At 52.4% G+C, this 21918-nt stretch overlaps 1 protein-coding gene across 2 annotated transcripts in view; it reads right to left on the bottom strand.

The window, feature by feature from the left end:
• Nucleotides 1-21918, bottom strand: part of KIF4A (kinesin family member 4A) — a 187289-nt gene that overhangs the window by 7047 nt on the left and 158324 nt on the right. Inside the window, exon 26 of one of the 2 annotated variants that reach the window (XM_075324006.1) lies at nucleotides 20172-20249. The exons of the other annotated variant lie outside the window; for it this stretch is intronic. Within the exon in view, the coding sequence (XP_075180121.1) occupies nucleotides 20172-20249 (78 nt within the window). The remainder of the gene's footprint in view (nucleotides 1-20171; nucleotides 20250-21918) is intronic. 2 annotated transcript variants of the gene reach the window in all.

Genomic DNA, 21918 nt, shown 5'->3' with positions numbered 1-21918 from the left:
GGCCGCCGATAAGGCGGAATGATGTGAGACGCGCCTTGCATGAAGGTGCGGACCTGAGCCAGCCGAGCGAGACGCCGCTGGAACAGAACTGACAGAGCTGAGACTTGTCCCTTGAGAGAGTTGAGGGACAGTCCTAGCTGCAGACCGGACTGTAGAAAAAACAGAAGGGTCGGCAAGGAGAAAGGCCAAGGAGGATGGCCGGTAGAGCGACACCAGGACAGGAAAATTTTCCAAGTCCTGTGATACATCTTAGCGGAGGAAGACTTACGGGCCCAAGTCATAGTGGAGATGACTTCTGGAGGAATACCAGAAGCCATCAAAATCCAGGACTCAAGAGCCACGCCGTCAATTTGAGAGCCGCAGAATTCGGGCAGAAAAACGGACCTTGCGATAGTAGGTCTGGACGGTCCGGGAGATGCCACGCCATCTCTACGGACAGGTGGAGCAGGTCCGGATACAAAGCTCGCCTGGGCCAGTCCGGTGCAATGAGGATGACTCGACGGCCCTCCATTCTGATCTTGCGCAGGACTCTGGGCAAGAGAGCTAGAGGGGGAAAACACGTAGGACAGACGAAACTGGGACCAGTCTTGAACCAGAGCGTCCGCGGCGAAGGCCTGAGGATCGTGGGAGCGAGCCACGTAAACAGGAACTTTGTTGTTGTGACGGGATGCCATTAGGTCCACGTCCGGAGTGCCCCATTTGCGGCAGATTGACTGAAACACTGCCGGGTGCAGGGACCACTCGCCACCGTCCACGGTTTGACAGCCGAGATAATCTGCCTCCCAGTTTTCCACGCCTGGGATGTGGACTGCGGATATGGTGGACTTTGAGTCTTCCACCCATTGAAGGATGCGTTGTACCTCCAACATTGCCAGGCGGCTGCGTGTCCCGCCTTGGTGATTGATGTAGACAACCGCTGTCGCGTTGTCTGACTGGACTCGAATGTGCCTGCCCGCCAACAGGTGGTGAAAAGCTAGGAGAGCTAGAAGCACGGCTCTGGTTTCCAGCACATTGATTGAAAGGGCTGACTCGGACAGAGTCCAAGTGCCCTGCGCTCTGTGGTGGAGACATACCGCTCCCCAGCCGGATAGACTGGCATCCGTGGTGAGAATCACCCAGGACGGGGCCAGAAAGGAGCGCCCTTGGGACAGGGAGAGGGGCCGAAGCCACCACTGAAGGGAGCTCCTGGTCCGTGGCGACAGAGCCATTAACTTGTGTAAGGAGGAAGGCCGCTTGTCCCAACAGCGGAGAATGTCCAGCTGCAGGGGGCGCAGATGGAACTGGGCAAAGGGGACAGCTTCCATTGACACCACCATTTGACCCAGCACCTGAATCAGACGCCTGAGGGTATAACGGCGGGGCCTCAGCAGAGAGCGCACCGCTAGCTGGAGTGACTGCTGTTTGACTAAGGGCAACTTCACAAGTGCCGGCAAAGTCTCGAACTGCATCCCTAGGTACGTGAGACTCTGGGTCGGAGTCAGAGTGGATTTGGGAAGATTGACAAGCCACCCGAATTGGGCTAGAGTGGCGAGAGTGAGCGAGACACTCCGCTGACAGTCTGCGCTGGATGAAGCCTTGACTAGAAGGTCGTCCAGGTAAGGAATCACTGCCAACCCCTGGAGGTGCAGAACCGCAATCACTGCTGCCATGACCTTTGTGAATACCCGAGGGGCCGTGGCTAACCCGAAGGGGAGAGCCACAAATTGGAAATGATCTTCTCCTATTGCAAAACGTAGCCAACGCTGGTGTGAAACTGCAATTGGCACATGCAGATAGGCATCTCTGATGTCGATGGACGCCAGGAAATCCCCTTGGGTCATTGAGGCAATGACTGATCGCAGAGACTCCATGCGAAAGTGCCGCACCTGAACATGCTTGTTGAGAAGCTTGAGATCCAGGATGGGCCGGAAGGTACCGTCCTTTTTGGGAACTAGGAAGAGATTTGAGTAGAAACCTCTGAACCGTTCCCGGTCGGGAACTGGTACAATTACTCAGTTGGCCTGCAAGGCTGCCACGGCCTGTGAGAAGGCGGCGGCCTTGGAGCAAGGGGGAGTTGAGAGAAAAAGAGAGAGAATTTTGTTTACTTACCGTAAATTCTTTTTCTTATAGTTCCGACATGGGAGACCCAGACCATGAGTGTATAGCTTCTGCCTCCGGAGGACACACAAAGTACTACACTAAAAAGTGTAGCTCCTCCCTCCGAGCATATACACCCCCTGGATAACCAAATATAGCCAGTTTAGTGCAAAAGCTGAAGGAGGACATTCACCCACAAGTAGAGACAGCAAAACCCGGAACAACCGGAACCTCTGTCTACAACAACAGCCGGTGAAAACACACGGAACAAGAAAACTACCAACAGGCAACAGGGAGGGTGCTGGGTCTCCCATGTCGGAACTATAAGAAAAAGAATTTACGGTAAGTAAACAAAATTCTCTTTTTCTTCATCGTTCCTTATGGGAGACCCAGACCATGGGTCTCAAAGCAGTCCATGGGTGGGAATAAACAGAAAACTGAGAAGTAGGCAAAACCTAACTTCACAAATGGGCGACAGCCGCCTGAAGGATGCGTCTGCCCAAGCTCGCATCTGCCGAAGCATGAGCATGCACTTGGTAGTGCTTTGAAAAGGTGTGCAGACTAGACCAAGTGGCAGCCTGACAAACCTGCTGAGCCGTAGCCTGGTGCCTGAAAGCCCAAGAGGCACCGACAGCTCTGGTAGAGTGCGCCTTGATCCCCGGCGGGAGAGGCACTTGAGTACACTGGTAGGCATCGGATATCGCCGACCTAATCCAACGAGCTAGGGTCGGTTTAGAAGCCGAGAGACCCTTGCGCTGACCTGTGGTCAGCACAAAAAGAGAGGTGCACCGCCTAAGAGCAGCGGTGCGTGACACACAGATCCGGAGCGCCCGCACCAGATCTAAAGTATGCAACGCTTTCTCAAAGCGATGAACAGGAGCCGGACAAAAGGAAGGCAATGAAATGTCCTGGTTAAGGTGGAAAGGAGAGACCACCTTCGGAAGAAAGTCCAGAGTCGGACGGAGAACTACCTTGTCTTGGTGAAAAACCAAAAAAGGTGACTCCGAAGAGAGCGCGGCCAAGTCAGAGACTCTCCTGAGAGAAGTTATGGCCACCAGAAAGACGACCTTCTGTGAAAGTCGAAACAAAGAAACTTCCCTAAGAGGATCAAAGGGGGGTTTCTGTAAAGCCGTGAGGACCAGATTAAGGTCCCAGAGATCCAAAGGCCGCCGGTAAGGTGGAATGATGTGAGATGCGCCCTGCATGAAGGTGCGCACCTGAGCCAGTCGGGCGATACGCCGCTGGAACAACACTGACAGAGCCGAGACCTGTCCCTTAATGGAATTGAGGGATAGTCCTAGCTGCAGACCGGACTGTAGAAAGGACAGGATGGTTGGCAAGGAAAAAGGCCAAGGAGCATGGCCGGAAGAACGACACCAGGACAGGAAAATTCTCCAAGTCCTGTGGTAAATTTTTGCCGAGGAAGACTTCCGAGCCCGAGTCATAGTGATGACTTCGGGAGGAATGCCGGAAGCCGTCAGGATCCAGGACTCAAGAGCCACGCCGTCAATCAGAGCCGCAGAATTCTGGCGGAAAAACGGACCTTGAGAGAGAAGGTCTGGGCGGTCCGGGAGATGCCACGGCACCTCTACGGACAGACGGAGCAGGTCTGGGTACCAAGCTCGCCTGGGCCAGTCTGGGGCGATGAGTATGACCCGACGGCCCTCCATTCTGATCTTGCGCAGGACTCTGGGCAAGAGAGCTAGAGGGGGAAACACGTAAGCCAGACGAAACTGGGACCAATCCTGAACCAGCGCGTCCGCTGCAAAGGCCTGAGGATCGTGGGAGCGAGCCACGTAAACCGGGACCTTGTTGTTGTGCGGAGATGCCATTAGATCCACCTCCGGAGTGCCCCACTTGCGGCAGATCGACCGGAACACTGCCTGATGCAGAGCCCACTCGCCGCTGTCCACGGTTTGACGGCTGAGATAATCTGCCTCCCAGTTTTCCACGCCTGGGATATGGACTGCGGATATGGTGGACTTTGAGTCCTCCGTCCACTGAAGGATGCGCTGAACCTCCAACATTGCCAGGCGGCTGCGAGTCCCGCCCTGGTGATTGATGTAGGCAACTGCTGTCGCGTTGTCTGACTGGACTCGAATGTGCTTGCCCGCCAACAGGTGGTGAAAGGCTACGAGAGCTAGGAGCACAGCTCTGATTTTCAGCACATTGATCGAGAGGGCTGATTCGGACGGAGTCCAAATGCCCTGTGCTCGGTGGTGGAGAAATACTGCTCCCCAGCTGGAAAGACTGGCATCCGTGGTGAGGATCACCCAGGACGGGGTCAGGAAGGAGTGTCCCTGAGACAGAGAGAGAGGCCGAAGCCACCACTGAAGAGAGCTCCCGGCTTGTGGCGACAGAGCCACCAACCTGTGCAAGGAAGAAATCCGCTTGTCCCAACAGCGGAGAATGTCCAGCTGCAGAGGACGCAGATGGAACTGGGCAAAGGGAACCGCTTCCATTGACGCCACCATCTGACCCAGCACCTGCATAAGGTGCCTGATGGAATGACGGCGGGGCCTCAACAGAGAGCGCACCGCCAGATGGAGGGACTGCTGCTTGACTAAGGGCAGCTTGACAAGTGCCGGCAGAGTTTCGAATTGCATCCCTAGGTACGCGAGTTGTTGGGTCGGGGTCAGAGTGGACTTGGGCAGATTGACAAGCCACCCGAATTGAACAAGAGTGGCGAGAGTGAGCGAGACACTCCGCTGACAGTCTGCGCTGGATGAAGCCTTGACAAGAAGGTCGTCCAGGTAAGGAATTACTGCCAACCCCTGGAGGTGCAGAACCGCAACCACTGCTGCCATGACCTTGGTGAATACTCGAGGGGCCGTGGCTAACCCGAAGGGGAGAGCCACGAATTGGAAATGTTCCTCTCCGATTGCAAAACATAGCCAACGCTGGTGTGAAACTGCAATTGGCACATGCAGATGGGCATCTCTGATGTCGATGGACGCCAGGAAATTCCCTTGGGTCATTGAGGCAATGACTGATCGCAGAGACTCCATGCGAAAGTGCCGCACCTGAACATGCTTGTTAAGAAGCTTGAGATCCAGGATGGGCCGGAATGTACCGTCCTTTTTGGGGACTAGGAAGAGATTTGAGTAGAAACCTCTGAACCGTTCCCGGGCGGGAACCGGTACAATTACTCCGTTGGCCTGCAAGGATGCCACGGCCTGTGAGAAGGTGGCGGCCTTGGAGCTGGGGGGGGGGAGGTGAGAGAAAAAAAATCTGTTTGGCGGCCTGGAAGAGAATTCTATCCTGTAGCCGTGGGAGATGACATCTCTCACCCACTGATCGGAGACATGTTGAAAACAAGCGTCGCCAAAGTGGGAGAGCCTGCCACCGACTAAGGACGTTGCCGGAGCGGGCAGAGAGTCACGAGGAGGCTGCCTTAGTGGCAGCACCTCCTGCGGTCTTCTGTGGACGCGCTTTTGGGCGCCAGTTGGATTTCTGGTCCTTAGCAGAGTTAGCGAACGAGGCGGAGGGCTTAGAGGACGACCAGTTGGAGGAACGAAAGGAGCGAAACCTCGACTGATTCCTACCCTGGAAGGGTTTCCTGGTTTTGGTTTGTGGCATGGAAGTACTCTTCCCGCCAGTAGCTTCTTTAATAATTTCATCCAGCTGTTCTCTGAACAGCCGGGACCCAGCAAAAGGGAGCCCAGCAAGGTACTTCTTCTTAGAAGAAGCATCTGCCTTCCACTCTCGAAGCCACAAGATCCTGCGGATAACGAGGGATTTAGCCGAAGCCACCGCAGTGCGGTGAGAAGCCTCCAGCATGGCAGACATGGCATAAGATGAAAAAGCTGAAGCTTGAGAAGTTAAGGCAACCATCTCTGGCATAGATTCCCTGGTGAGGGAATGCATCTCCTCTAGAGAAGCAGAGATGGCTTTGAGAGCCCACACTGCTGCAAAAGTTGGGGAAAACGCGGCCCCCGCCGCTTCATACACGGATTTGGCCAGAAGGTCAATCTGACGGTCAGTGGAATCCTTAAGGGAGGCGCCATCAGCCACCGACACATTGGTCCGGGCTGAGAGCCTAGACACCAGAGGGTCTACCTTTGGGGAATGAGCCCACTCCTTGACCACCTCAGGTGGAAAGGGAAACCGGTCATCAGAACCACGCTTTGGGAAGCGTTTGTCAGGACAGGGCCTGGGTTTGGTCACAGCAGCCTGAAAACTGGAGTGGTTAAAGAACACACTCTTTGCCCTCTTAGGCGAGGTAAACTGGTGCTTTTCTGCCAGAGAGGGTTGCTCCTCTGATACTGGCGGAGTGAGATGCAGTACAGAATTAATGGAAGCAATCAAGTCACTAAGATCTGAGTCACCCTCGGAAAGATCAATGGGGCACATGGAGTTAGCCTCCAAGCCCCCTGTAAAGGCATCCTCCTCATCCTGCGAGTCAGCTCTTGAATCAGAGCCGCGGGATGAGGAGGGAGAGGAAACCCTGCGTCTCCTCTTAGGAGGACGGGGTCTGGGCCCTGATGATGAATCCTCTGTGAGCTCCGGTGGACGGAGGTCAGATGATAGAGATCCTAAGGGACCCTTAGCAGTAGAGGCACCCTGTGAAGGGGGCTGATGCATATTCAAAGTCCTGGACAGAAGTCCCACGGACTCAGCAAAAGACTGGGAGCTAGACCTAGAAAAGGATTCTACCCAAGACGGGGGTTCAGCCACAGGAGCAGGAGCAGCCTGAGAGACCACTGGGGGTGAGACTCCAGGCTGTGGCACCGCCAAGTTAGAGCAGACATCACAATGTGGATAGGTGCTCGGTTCAGGCAGCAGGAGCTTACATGCAGCGCATACAGTATAAAGCTTTGGAGCCTTGCTCCTCGTGTGAGACATGCTGCTGGAGTGGGGACAGCTTCTACAAAGAGAATGAACCCCAGAGAGTATATACAGAGGTCCACAACCAGAGACCGGTTGTGGCTTACCAGACCGCTGGACCGGTGTTGTGTGCCCTCCAGATCCCGAAGCCCGGACCCCCAATGCACAGCACCTCAGCAGGGATGCCGAGTGCAGGCCAGCGCAGAGTGAACCCTGTCTGAGAAAATGGCCGCCGGAGCGAAGAGAGAGGGCGGGACTTGGGGCGTTCCTGTAGGAGAGCGGGATCTGGAGGGCCATAGAGACCTACAGGGGAGGAGACACGCACAGCAGTGGGGAGTGTCCCTCCCCTGTGCAGAACGGCCGCCGGGAGGAGCCGAGCCTGTCCCTCTGCATGAGTGACATGCGAGGGCAGTGAACAGAAACTAGGCCTCCGGCAAAGCCGGGGCCTAAATTTGAGCGGCGAGGCCGACGCGCAGGCACCATCGGCACAGTTCTCGGGCGACAGCTAGAGAACCCGCCGGAAATGCCAATAAATACAGTAAGCACACTCTCCCCATACAATAAAGCACAGGGACCCCCGACATATAAACGTCTCAGGTACTTAGCTGCTGAGACGCAGGGCCAGGTCCCTGGGGATGAGTGCTCCGGTCCAGCAGGGTCCTAAAGGACTGCGGATGGAGACCGGTCTCCTGCCAGGCATGGAGACCGCGCTGGCTCCCACTTCAAGCCAGAGCCCAGAAGGGATGGTGAAGGAGCACGGCATGTAAGGCTCCAGCCTTGGAATCAACCTTACAACACCACAGACACAGTGGGGTGAGAAGGGACATGCCGTGGGTCCAGACGTGGACCCGCACTTCTTCAATCTCATTCCAAAAAGGAAAAAATCATATGAGAATGCATGTGTGGATGTATGCCTCCTGAACACAAAGTGATAAACTGGCTGGGACTGGCTCACCAGGGAGTGTATAAGCTCAGAGGGAGGAGCTACACTTTTAAGTGTAGTACTTTGTGTGTCCCCCGGAGGCAGAAGCTAAACACCCAAGGTCTGGGTCTCCCAAAGGAACGATAAAGAAAATGGACATTTCAAAAAGTTTAAACACAAGAAGGGATCAGACTGACTAGAAACATTTGTCCGGCTAAAAGAAGAGCTAAAGAGGAGTATCCACTCCTGAAGCCTGTCTCTAGCGTTATTTCTATATTTCAGTGCTGGAGTGGTGCATTAAATCTAAGACCCCTGCCATTTACTCTCCTTTTCAGTGCAGAATGAAGTGGCAGTAATAGAAGATTAAGCCACCAGAAAGTGAACATAACACCGGGGCAGAGGGCTTACATTTAAAGCATCATTGCAGCGGTGATAAACAAACAAACAACCACAACAACCAAAAAAGTAAAATCGCTGACGTGGTGCTTTAAAAAGGACGTTCTCAAAAGGAGTTGATTCAAATGATTCCACCAAGAGCTGCGGATATTGATATTCTAATGTGTATGGATAAACTGCAGTACACAGTTGTCCATTAAAGGGAACCTCTCAGGTGCAATATGTATCCAGAGCCACGAGCAGTTCCGGGGGTATATTGCTAATCCCTGCCTGACAGTCCCTATATACACTAGGATACGGTAGATAAAGAAATCTTTAGAAAGCGTATATCTCTAGAGCTTTTATTGTAATGAGCACAGGGACTAGTCGCAAGTGTGCAATTTCCCCTGAATAGTCAGCCCCTTTAGCATGTTAGTGCGCAGGTGACAATGTTCAGCATTTTCATATGAAGGTAAATAAAAAAAAAGAGAATTTTGTTTACTTACAGTAAATTCTTATTCTTATAGTTCCCATAGTCTGGGTCTCCCAATACGGATGTTCCAAAGCAGTCCCTGGGTGGGAAATAAACAGAATAAACTAGGAAGTAGGCAGAACCTAACTTCACAAATGGGCGACAGCCGCCTGAAGGATGAATCTGCCCAAGCTCGCATCTGCCGAAGCATGAGCATGCACTTGGTAGTGCTTCGAAAAGGTATGCAGGCTAGTCCAAGTGGCAGCCTGACAGACTTGTTGAGCCGTAGCCTGGTGCCTAAAAGCCCAAGAGGCACCGACAGCTCTGGTCAAATGTGCCTTGATCCCCGGCGGGGGAGGCACCTGAGTACTCTGGTAGGCGTCCGAAATGGTCGATCTAATCCAACGGGCTAAGGTCGGCTTAGAAGCAGAGAGGCCCTTGCGCCGACCTGTGGTCAGCACATAAAGAGAAGTGCACCGCCTAAGTGCAGCGGTGCGAGACACATAGATCCCGAGAGCACGCACCAGATCCAGAGTATGCAGCGCTTTTTCAAAGCGATGAACAGGAGCCGGACAAAAAGGAAGGTAGGGTAATGTCCTGGTTAAGGTGGAAAGGAGAGACCACCTTAGGAAGAAAGTCCGGAGTCGGACGGAGAACGACCTTGTCTTGATGAAAAACTAAAAAAGGTGACTCCGAAGAGAGCGCAGCCAAAATCAGAGACTCTCCTGAGGGAAGTTATGGCCACCAGAAAAGCCACTTTGTGAAAGACGATACAAGGAAACCTCCCTAAGAGGCTCAAAGGGGGGTTTCTGCAAAACCGTGAGAACCAAATTAAGGTCCCAGGGATCCAAGGGCCGCCGGTAGGGCGGAATGATGTGAGACGCGCCTTGCATGAAGGTGCGGACCTGAGCCAGCCGAGCGAGACGTCGCTGGAACAGGACTGACAGAGCTGAGACTTGTCCCTTGAGAGAGTTGAGGGACAGTCCTAGCTGCAGACCGGACTGTAGAAAAAACAGAAGGGTCGGCAAGGAGAAAGGCCAAGGAGGATGGTCGGTAGAGCGACACCAGGACAGGAAAATTCTCCAAGTCCTGTGATAGATCTTAGCGGAGGAAGACTTACGGGCCCGAGTCATAGTGGAGATTACTTCAGGAGGAATACCAGAAGCCGTCAAAATCCAGGACTCAAGAGCCACGCCGTCAATTTGAGAGCCGCAGAATTCAGACGGAAAAACGGACCTTGCGAGAGTAGGTCTGGACGGTCCGGGAGATGCCACGGCATCTCTACGGACAGATGGAGCAGGTCTGGATACCAAGCTCGCCTGGGCCAGTCCGGTGCAATGAGGATGACTCGACGGCCCTCCATTCTGATCTTGCGCAGGACTCTGGGCAAGAGAGCTAGAGGGGGAAAACACGTAGGACAGACGAAACTGGGACCAGTCTTGAACCAGAGCGTCCGCGGCGAATGCCTGAGGATCGTGAAAGCGAGCCATGTAAACAGGAACTTTGTTGTTGTGACGGGATGCCATTAGGTCCACGTCCGGAGTGCCCCATTTGCAGCAGATTGACTGAAACACTGCCGGGTGCAGGGACCACTCGCCACCGTCCACGGTTTGACAGCTGAGAATCTGCCTCCCAGTTTTCCACGCCTGGGATGTGGACTGCGGATATGGTGGACTTTGAGTCCTCCACCCATTGAAGGATGCGTTGTACCTCCAACATTGCCAGGCGGCTGCGTGTCCCGCCTTGGTGATTGATGTAGACAACCGCTGTCGCGTTGTCTGACTGGACTCGAATGTGCCTGCCCGCCAACAGGTGGTGAAAGGCTAGGAGAGCTAGAAGCACGGCTCTGGTTTCCAGCACATTGATTGAAAGGGCTGACTCGGACAGAGTCCAAGTGCCCTGCGCTCTGTGGTGGAGACATACCGCTCCCCAGCCGGATAGACTGGCATCCGTGGTGAGGATCACCCAGGACGGGGCCAGGAAGGAGCGCCCCCGGGACAGAGAGAGGGGCCGAAGCCACCACTGAAGAGAGCTCCTGGTCTGTGGCGACAGAGCCACTAACCTGTGTAAGGAGGAAGGCAGCTTGTGCCAACAGCTGCGAATGTCCAGCTGCAGGGGGCGCAGATGGAACTGGGCAAAGGGGACAGCTTCCATTGATGCCACCATTTGACCCAGCACCTGAATCAGACGCCTGAGGGAAGAACGGCGGGGCCTCAGCAGAGAGCGCACTGCCAGTTGGAGGGACTGCTGTTTGACTAAGGGCAACTTCACAAGTGCCGGCAAAGTCTCGAACTGCATCCCTAGGTACGCGAGACTCTGGGTCGGAGTCAGAGTGGATTTGGGCAGATTGACCAGCCACCCGAATTGGGCTAGGGTGGCGAGAGTGAGCGAGACACTCCGCTGACAGTCTGCGCTGGATGAAGCCTTGCCTAGAAGGTCGTCCAGGTAAGGAATCACTGCCAACCCCTGTAGGTGCAGAACCGCAATCACTGCTGCCATGACCTTGGTGAATACCCGAGGGGCTGTGGCCAACCCGAAGAGGAGAGCCACAAATTGGAAATGATCTTCTCCTATTGCAAAACGTAGCCAACGCTGGTGTGAAACTGCAATTGGCACATGCAGATAGGCATCTCTGATGTCGATGGACGCCAGGAAATCCCCTTGGGTCATTGAGGCAATGACTGATCGCAGAGACTCCATGCGAAAGTGCCGCACCTGAACATGCTTGTTAAGAAGCTTGAGATCCAGGATGGGCCGGAATGTACCGTCCTTTTTGGGGACTAGGAAGAGATTTGAGTAGAAACCTCTGAACCGTTCCCAGGCGGGAACCGGTACAATTACTCCGTTGGCCTGCAAGGATGCCACGGCCTGTGAGAAGGTGGCGGCCTTGGAGCTGGGGGGGGGGGGTGAGAGAAAAAAATCTGTTTGGCGGCCTGGAAGAGAATTCTATCCTGTAGCCGTGGGAGATGACATCTCTCACCCACTGATCGGAGACATGTTGAAAACAAGCGTCGCCAAAGTGGGAGAGCCTGCCACCGACTAAGGACGTTGCCGGAGCGGGCAGAGAGTCACGAGGAGGCTGCCTTAGTGGCAGCACCTCCTGCGGTCTTCTGTGGACGCGCTTTTGGGCGCCAGTTGGATTTCTGGTCCTTTGCTGAGTTAGTGGACGAGGCTGAGGGCTTAGAGGACGACCAGTTGGAGGAACGAAAGGAGCGAAACCTCGACTGATTCCTACCCTGGGCAGGTTTCCTGGTTTTGGTTTGTGGCATGGAAGTACTCTTCCCACCAGTAGCTTCCTTAATTTCATCCAGCTGTTCTCCGAACAGCCGGGACCCATCAAAAGGGAGCCCAGCAAGGTACTTCTTAGAAGAAGCATCTGCCTTCCACTCTCGAAGCCACAAGATCCTGCGGATAGCGAGGGAATTAGCCGAAGCCACCGCCGTGCGGTGAGAAGCCTCCAGCATGGCAGACATGGCATAGGATGAAAAAGCTGAAGCTTGGGAAGTCAAGGCAACCATTTCGGGCATAGATTCCCTGGTGAGGGAATGCATCTCCTCCAGAGAAGCAGAGATGGCTTTGAGAGCCCACACTGCTGCAAAAGTCGGGGAAAAGGAGGCCCCCGCCGCTTCATATACGGATTTGGCCAGAAGGTCAATCTCGCGGTCAGTGGAATCCTTAAGGGAGGTGCCATCAGCCACCGACACAACGGTCCGGGCTGAGAGCCTAGACACCGAGAGGTCTACCTTTGGGGAATGAGCCCACTCCTTGACCACCTCAGGTGGAAAGGGAAACCGGTCATCAGAACCACGCTTTGGGAAGCGTTTGTCAGGACAGGCCCTGGGCTTGGACACAGCGGCCTGAAAACTGGAGTGGTTAAAGAACACACTCTTTGCCCTCTTAGGCGAGGTAAACTGGTGCTTTTCTGCCAGAGAGGGTTGCTCCTCTGATACTGGCGGATTGAGATCCAGTACAGAGTTAATGGAAGCAATCAAGTCACTAAAATCTGAGTCACTTTCAGACAGATCAATGGGGTACATGGAGTTAGCCTCCGAGCCCCCTGTAAAGGCATCCTCCTCATCCTGCAAGTCCGCTCTTGAATCAGAGCCGCGGGAGGAGGAGGGAGAGGGAACCCTACGTCTCTTCTTAGGAGGACGGGGTCTGGGACCTGATGATGAATCCTCTGTGAGCTCCGGTCCTGAGAGAGCCCTAGCAGCAGAGGCACCCTGTGAGGGGGGCTGATGCATATTCAGCAAAGTCCTGGACAGAAGTCCCATGGACTCCGCAAAAGACTGGGAGGAGATAGACCTAGAAAAGGATTCTACCCAAGCCGGGGGTTCAGCCACAGGAGCAGGAGCAGCTTGAGAGACCACTGGGGGTGAGACTCCAGGCTGTGGCACCGCCAAGTTAGAGCAGGCATCACAATGTGGATAGGTGCTCGGTTCAGGCAGCAGGAGCTTACATGCAGCGCATACAGAGTAAAGCTTTGGAGCCTTGCTCCTCGTGTGAGACATGCTGCTGGAGTGGGGGGGCTCTGCCAGAGAATGAACCCCAGAGAGTATATACAGAGGTCCACAACCAGAGCCGGTTGTGGCTTACCAGACCGCTGTGCTGTGCAGAGCGGTGTTGTGTGCCCTCCAGATCCCGAAGCCCGGACCCCCAAACACAGCACCTCAGCAGGGATGCAGAACGCAGACCAGCGCTGAGTGAACGCTGAGAAAATGGCCGCCGGAGCGAAGAGAGGGGGCGGGACTTGCATGAAGAGCGGGATCTGGAGGGCCATAGAGACCTGCAGGGGAGGAGACACGCACAGCAGTGGGGAGTGTCCCTCCCCTGTGCAGAACGGCCGCAGGGAGGAGCCGCGCTGTCCCTCTGCATGAGTGACATGCGAGGGCAGTGAAACGAAACTAGGCCTCCGGCAAAGCCGGGGCCTAAATTTGAACAGCAAGACCGACGCGCAGGAACCATCGGCGCGGTTCTCGGGCGATAGCCAGAGAACCCGCCGGAAATGTCAGTAAATACAAACACACTCTCCCCAAACAATAAAGCACAGGGACCCCCAAATATAAACGCCTCAGGTACTTAGCTGCTGAGACGCAGGGCCAGGTCCCTGGGGATGAGTGCTCCGGTCCAGCAGGGTCCTGAAGGGCTGCGGATGGAGACCGTGCTGGCTCCCACTTCAAGCCAGAGCCCAGGAGGGATGATGAAGGAGCACGGCATGTAAGGCTCCAGCCTAGGAAATCAACCTTACAACACCGCCAACACAGTGGGGTGAGAAGGGACATGCCGGGGGTCCAGACGTGGACCCCGCAGTTCTTCAAACTCATTCCAAAAGGAAAAAAAATCATATGAGAATGCATGTGTGGATGTATGCCTCCTGAACACAAAGTGATAAACTGGCTGGGTCTGCTCACCAGGGGGTGAATAAGCTCAGAGGGAGGAGCTACACTTTTAAGTGTAGTACTTTGTGTGTCCTCCGGAGGCAGAAGCTAAACACCCATGGTCTGGGTCTCCCAAAGGAATGATAAAGAAAAACGGATTTTTGTGTACTCACCATAAAATAGTTTTCTCTTAGCCATCATTGGGGGACACAGGACCATGGGTGTTATGCTGCCCATCCATAGGAGGACACTAAGTAGATGCAAAAGCATAGCTCCTCCTCTGCAGTATACACCCCCTGGCCGGGCCAGGCAACCTCAGTTTTAGTACACAAGCAGTAGGAGGGAAAAAAAAAAAAATAAATAAAATAAAAAAACAGTAAAAACTTCTCAGAGGAAAATGAGAAAAGAGTCATAACCAAATAAGGTACTGAGAGAACCAAGGCCCAACAGGGTGGCTGCTGTGTCCCCCAATGATGGCTAAGAGAAAACGATTTTACGGTAAGTACACAAAAATCCGTTTTTCTCTGACGCCTCATTGGGGGGGGGGGGACAGGACCATGGGACGTCCTAAAGCAGTCCATGGGTGGGAAACATAAAAGACGACAACACAACCCAAGGACTAGGAACTAGTCCCAGACAGCCTGGAGCGCCTACTGAGAGAGGTGCTCTACTGCAGTTTGCAGAATTTTCCTACCCAGATGTGCCTCAGTTGAAGCCTGGGTATGGACTAATGCTTTGAAAACGTATGTAGGCTAGACCAGGTCGCAGCCTTACACACCTGTTCCACTGAAGCCTGATGCCGAATGGCCCACGAAGCGCCAACTGCTCGTGTGGAATGAGCCCGCAGCCCACCAGGAATGGGCTTGAGTTGCAAGCGGTAGACTTCCTGGATCGCAGAGCGAATCCAGCGAGCTAGAGTCGCCTTTGAAGCTGCCTGTCCCTTCTTAGGCCCCTCAGGAATGACGAACAAAGTCAAAGTCAGTTTTCCTAAAGGGGCTGTCCTGGATATGTAATATCTGAGATCTCTGACTATGTGTAACGAATGCAGAGACCTTTCCACCCTATGAACCGGGTGTGGACAAAAGGAAGGCAGAACAAGGTCCTCGTTCAAATGAAACAGGGTAAGAACCTTTGGAAGGAAATCCGGAAGGGGGCACAGAACCACCTTGTCCTGGTGAAAGATCAGAAAAGGCTCGCGGCAAGAGAGTGCTGCTAGCTCCGAAACCCGTCTGATGGACGTAATTGCCACCAGGAATGTTACCTTCCAGGACAGAAGAGCAAGGGAGGATTCCTTGAGGGGTTCAAAGGGAGACCTCTGGAGACCGTCCAGAACGAGGTTGAGGTCCCATGGTTCCAGCGGCCGTTTGTACGGGGGAACTAGATGGGAAAAGCCCTGGAGGAAGGTCTTGACTTGCGGTTTTTCAGCCAGGCGGCATTGGTAGAAGATTGAGAGCGCTGAGACCTGCCCTTTAAAGGGAACTGAGAGCCAACCCCGCTTGCAAGCCAGACTGTAGAAAGTCGAGAATTCTGGGGATGGCCAGAGGCATAGGCTGGACGTTATAGTTTCCCTGCATCATGAAAGGAAGATTTTCCATGTATGGTGGTAAATGCGGGATGAAGCAGGCTTTCGGGCGCTGATCATGGTGGAAATAACCGCCAAGCCATCAGCTTCAGGGCTCTGGAGTTCTGATGGGAAATGGGCCAGCAAGTCTGGGATGTCTGGAAGGCGCCACGGTGCGTATGTGAGCATTTGTACTAATTTGGCGTACCAGGCGCGCCTGGGCCAGTCCGGTGCCATCAGTATCACCGGGACTCACTCTGCCTTGATCTTCCTGATTACCCGCGGCAGCAGGGGAAGAGGTGGAAATATGTAAGGCAGGCAGAATTGGTGCCAGGAGCAGACTAGAGCATCCGCGCAGATTGACTGTGGGTCGCGTGACCTGGCTATGAACGCTGGTACCTTTGCATTCAACCTTGAGGCCATTAGGTCCACGTCTGGTGTGCCCCAGTGAGTGCAGATGTGTAGAAACATATCTGGGTGGAGGGACCATTCTTCGGCGGCCAGGCCTTGGCGACTTAGAAAGTGTGCTGCCCAGTTCTCTACCCCCGGTATATGTACCGCTGATATCACTGATCCCGACGATTCGGCCCAGCTGAGGATCTTGTGGGTCTCGAGATAAGCCGCTTTGCTGCGGGTGCCCCCCTGCCGATTTATATAGGCCACAGCTGTCGCATTGTCCGTTTGGACTCGGATCTGACGACCCGCTAGCAGAGGGCTGAACGCTCTGAGCGCGAGGAAGATCGCGCTGAGTTCCAGGATGTTTATGGGTAGGAAAGACTCCTGGGGCGTCCAACGTCCTTGAGCAGTGTGGTGCCGGTACATTGCTCCCCAGCCTAGGAGGCTGGTGTCCGTGGTCAGGACCAGACAGTTCACTGGGAGATAAGATCTCCTCTTCGATAGGGATGATGACCGAAGCCACCAGCGGAGTGTGTACCTGACTGAAGGAGTCAGGTGAAGATGTCTGTCCAGGGAGAAGGGGCTCTTGTCCCAGGCCACTAAAAGGGCTAGCTGCAGTGGGCGGAGGTGCAGTTGAGCAAATGGTACTGCTTCCATAGGCGCTACCATCCTGCCGAGCACTTTCATGCTGAATCGAATGGAGCGAGACGGAGGACGTAGAAGGCAGCGTACCGCTCGTTGAAGAGCGATCGCCTTGTCCTGAGGGAGAAGGATCAAGCCCCATCGGGTGTCCAGGGACATGCCCAGGAAGGTGATGGATCGTGATGGGATCGGGGATGATTTGTCCAGATTCACTAGCCACCCTAAGCGGGATAGGGTGTCCACAGTGATCTGTACGCTGGTTGAGCAGTCGCAGAAGGAGGAGGCCTTGCTGAGGAGGTCATCCAAGTAAGGGAGAACGACTACTCCCCTGGCATGAAGGACGCTCATGGCGGCCGCCATGACTTTGGTGAAGACCCTTGGTGCGGTGGTAAGGCCGAAGGGTAGAGCTACGAATTGAAAGTGGGAGTCCTGAATTGCGAAGCGGAGGAACTTTTGGTGATCTGGGGCGATGGGTATGTGCAGGTACGCGTCCTTGATGTCTATGGAGGCGAGGAATTCCCCTTCGACCATGGATGCAATAATGGACCTTAGGGACTCCATTCTGAATCTCCGTACGTGCACATGTTTGTTTAGGTGTTTGAGGTCCAGGATAGGTCGAACTGACCCATCCATTTTGAGGACCACAAAGAGGTTGGAATAAAACCCCCCGAACTTCTCGTCGTCCGGGACAGGTATTATCACCCCTGCTGTTTGGAGCGAGTGGATTGCTGAGAGAAAAGCTTCGTGTCGTTTGAGTCTTTGGGGGGGGGGGGTGTTAAGAGAAAGAACCGACCTGGGGGGGGGGGGGGGGGTGTCAGGTCCGAAATTCTATGTGGTAACCGGAAGACACAAGGTCTCGCACCCATTTGTCTGAGGGGGCAGCCCAGGTGTCATGAAAGAGCCGCAGTCGACCTCCTACAATGAGTGTGTCTTCCGGGGCGCCGAAGGACCGAGTGCGGATCGGCACAGCCCTTAGGGGCAGGTGAGGCAAAAGGGTATCGGGACAAAATGATTTTTCGGGTACCGAAGCGCCTGTCAGGCTTCTCCCTTTGCTTTGTGAGGATATCCTGAAACTCTGGGTGATCAGCGAAAACCTTTTGGTGTTTCCTTGCCCTCTTAAAAGGAGACCACATGGTCAGTGGTAGTGGATGGGGGATCCTCCCATGCAGACTTTGGTTGATTGCTGCTATAAGGGAGTCTATTGCAGTTTGATTATCTGGGGAGGCTGAAACCAAGGAATCCTCTTGGTATAAACAGCATTCTCCCTCCTCCATCTCTTCAAAAGCCATGGAGCGTGTGGGAGAGCCTGCCCTGTGTGCTCCCGAGGGAGAGCCCGCTGGAGACACCTGGTCGTGTGCTCTTTTCCTGATCCCTGCAACCGGTGAAGCATGTGCCTGGATTACCTCAGAAGGATCCTCCATAGGGGTATCCTCAGGCTGCGTTCCGTCCAGGGACCCAGAAGGGTGTGGAGGACGACATTGCATAGCCAGCACCAGGTTCTGTGACAGTTTTTCCATGGATTGGGACAGAAACTGTGCTAGTTACGGTGGGCTGGGAGCCCTAGGCTCTGGGCTGACGGTTGCGGCGGCGGTGGCAGGGGGGTCTTGGGGGGCTATAGAGGCACAGGACTCACAGAGAGAAGAGGTGTGTTTACGTGGTAGCTCAGCGTGGCAGGCAGTGCAGGCTGAATAATAGACTATGTGGGCCTTAGCACTCTTAGTGCCCTTAGAATTCTGCATGTTCCTAATAGGAGTATGCCAGGAGGGGGAGCAATGCTCAGCAGCGCTACAAGTGAAGCAAGCACCTCACCAGAATCAGCCGATGACCCTGTCCTCAGGAAGGATTAAGCTCTATGGAGATCTTCGCGCGCTTTCCTGGGGGGGGGGGGGGGGGGGGAAGGGCTTAGCGCTAAAAGAGTGCGAAGATGACGTCAGTGTGCCGCCCCCCCCCCTGCTGTGGGTAGTAAAAAACGGCAGGAAGGGAGCTTCTGATAGTTTTCCTCCCTCTCCCTCCAGTCAGCACACAGCTTATCACTGGTGGTTATCAGCCAGCTTTTCTGGTAGAGCAAATAAACAGCATGAGTCCCTGAGCCCTCCCCCTGCCACTGGGAAATTATCTGCAGGACTTTCTGTAAACAGGAGTGACTTCCCCCCCCTCCTCCAGCCAGCAAGCTATAGAAAGTTAACACTGTGTGCAGGGTCCTTGGGGCTCTCCTCCTTGCACTCAGCAAGGGACTCCTAATAAATACTGTAAATGTCCTGGGAGCCTTCCCTGCAGCGTCTTTTCTCTTTTTGTCTGGGAAACCAGTCAGGGGGGATCTCATCTTAAAACACTGCTTCCGTCCAGGCAGTGAAAATAGCAGAGTCAGCTTGCTGTGTTCGGTCACACCGGTGCCATATTCAACTCAGAGCCTGCAAAGAGGGACTGAGGAATTGGGCTATAGGGGCACAGGCCTCTACCCTGGGCTTTGGAAAAATTGGTGTCTGTGGAACCAGTCGTCCAGCCCAGGATCCAGCGTCGCAGGAGGGGGGTACGTGGACGCGACACTCCACGTTCCCGCCTGTTGATGGTAGTGGGAGATCGGTCCCAAAAGGAAACAGTCTCCCTCAAAAAATAACTAACCTTGAAAAGAAGTGCCTCCTACAGACACTTAAGCTAAAACTGGGGTTGCCTGGCCCGGCCAGGGGTTTTTACTGCAGAGGAGGAGCTATGCTTTTGCATCTACTTAGCGTCCTCCTATGGATAGGTAGCATAACACCCACGGTCCTGTGTCCCCCAATGAGGCGTCAGAAATTATGTATATTGTGTGTGTATATATATATATATATATATATATATATATATATATATATATATATATATATATATATATATATATATATATATATATATATATATATATATATATATATATATATATATATATATATATATATATATATTATATATATATATATATATATATATATATATATATATATATATATATATATATATATATATATATATATATATATATATATATATATATATTAAATATATTTATTTAAGTTCCCTAAAACTGTGAATTTGTGTAGCACCAATGTAGTCCTATACTCCGATTGCCTCCTCCGGTATCCAGGACTGCTCCACTTTTCCAAATCATACGATGGCAACTGAGAATCTGGGACACACTGCGCTCTGACCCAGAAGTGTCTCTTACCATGCAAGTCTCTTGAGCGTCTGAGCGAGGCCAAAAAGACTTACATTGTAGAAGACTTTCAGCACAAAGTGTAGTGTGACCCAGAAAGAACAAGATCACCATAATGTGACTCAGAAAAGGGTATAATCGCATGGGATCCTGGAGAAGACAGCAATCAGATTAATGCACCTACACTCACATTTATGCAGGTTTAGGAAGAGAGAAAAGAAGAAAAAAAAAACACCTTAATTGTGAAACCGCTCACTTTGAACGCTATTTACTATGCAGAAATGGGGTGAATGTGCAGGTTAATAGCGTTCCATCATGGCAATTACACTTACTTGTTTGTACACATCGTTTTCCTGGATGAGTTGCTGGTTTTTCTCACACAACTCCTTCATTTTTTCAATTTCTTCATCCTAAGATGACAGAACTAAGCATCTGCCATTTTCATAAAATTTTAACAAAAGCAATACTGACGGGATATCCTCTAAGTAAATTTACCGAGTGCTAACAAAATCCCTTTAAAATGTAAACATTTATTAGATTTCAATTAAAAACATCAGACACCAGACAATTGTGTAGGGCACATGATAAACTAGGGATTGAACAGCCTGGGGTAAGTATACATAGAAGCCAATAATTCACCAGACACTATATGGCCCTATTGATGCCATAGGGCTGGCTCCTACCCAACAATGGAGGGGTGACACCCTAACTTTACTGGGCACCCCCCTTCCATGTCCACTTACCCTGGCTTACCCTACAATTGCCCTACAGAGTGCAAATAGGATTGCACTAATTACTATATTCACAGCTTTAATGAGCTCGACTGTTGATCCAATACCACACTGTAAAATTGTGTTAAGACATTCAGTAAAATAGTGAGGCCTGATACATTAATTGCCCCATTTCCAAACAGTCTGACAGAGGCACTAATACATGACTGTGACTACAGATACTCAGTGCAGACTCCACCTGAATCGCATCTATATGGGGGACATAACTGCAGTCTGGAACCCCCTATTGAGGACAAATGAACTAACAGTCCTCAATGCAAATAACTAAAGGTAGACAAATATGGTACAGCATTGCAACAATTAACCCTAAACAGGATGATACATAAAACCTGAATGAGCTTCTATAGATGTCCCTAGAAAGCAGGATTTAAGAAATTGCAGTGTTAAACAATTGCCAAATACAGTCTGCTTCAAAAAGCCAACTTCCCTATACTTGGTGCAGATAAGCATGACCTCGACGCGTTTCCCTGCCCACACACGGATCAGGAGTCCCAGAGGGGATCAACCCCTTCACGAGCGTGGGAAGTATTACGTCCTAGCGGTCACAGTTACTGCCCGCGATCTGCTGCCGACAGCTTGCAGAGATCTGCACCCATCTCGGCTGATTTTTACAGCTGAGATGTGCCTGCTAGGCACAAATAGAATCATTATCTGCCCATACCGTTTAACCCCTTAAATGGTGCTGTCAATATGTGACAGTGCCATTATAATGGTATCTGCGGTAAACATTTAATCACCGGCCGATACTGGAAGTCATGTGACGTGATCACATGACTTCCAGTGGTTGTGATGGTAGCAGGTGGTCATGTGATGACTCCTGTAGTTCAGATGACTCACCGTTTCACCTGGCTCAGAGCTGGTGAGACATGAAATAACCATATCTGCTATTCACAACTGTGTAGCTGTGATCAACAGATATGGCAGACACATCAGATTGCTGATCCATATAGTACCCTAGGGACTAGTAAAATAAAAAAAGTTAAAAAATATAAAAACCTAAAAAAGTTAACCCCCTTTCGCCTTATTCAAAGTTACAGGGTTAAAAAAAAACAAAAAAAACACATTTGGCATCGCCACGTTCAGAAGTGCATAATCAAAATATAAAATTAATCTGATCAGTAAACAGAAAAAAAAAGCCAAAATTACTTTTGTTGCCACAAATTTTGCACTAAATGCAACATGCGATCAAAACTTAGCATCTGTGCAAAAATGGTACCATTAAAAATGTCAGCTCGAGATGCAAAAAATAAGTAGTCACAGCCATAGATCACAGAAAATGAGAACGCTA

Source organism: Anomaloglossus baeobatrachus, chromosome 9 (assembly GCF_048569485.1).
Source record: "Anomaloglossus baeobatrachus isolate aAnoBae1 chromosome 9, aAnoBae1.hap1, whole genome shotgun sequence".
Lineage (NCBI taxonomy): Eukaryota > Metazoa > Chordata > Amphibia > Anura > Aromobatidae > Anomaloglossus > Anomaloglossus baeobatrachus.
The sequence above is the reverse complement of the archived record's forward strand: the minus strand, read 5'-3'. Positions and strand labels throughout refer to the sequence as shown.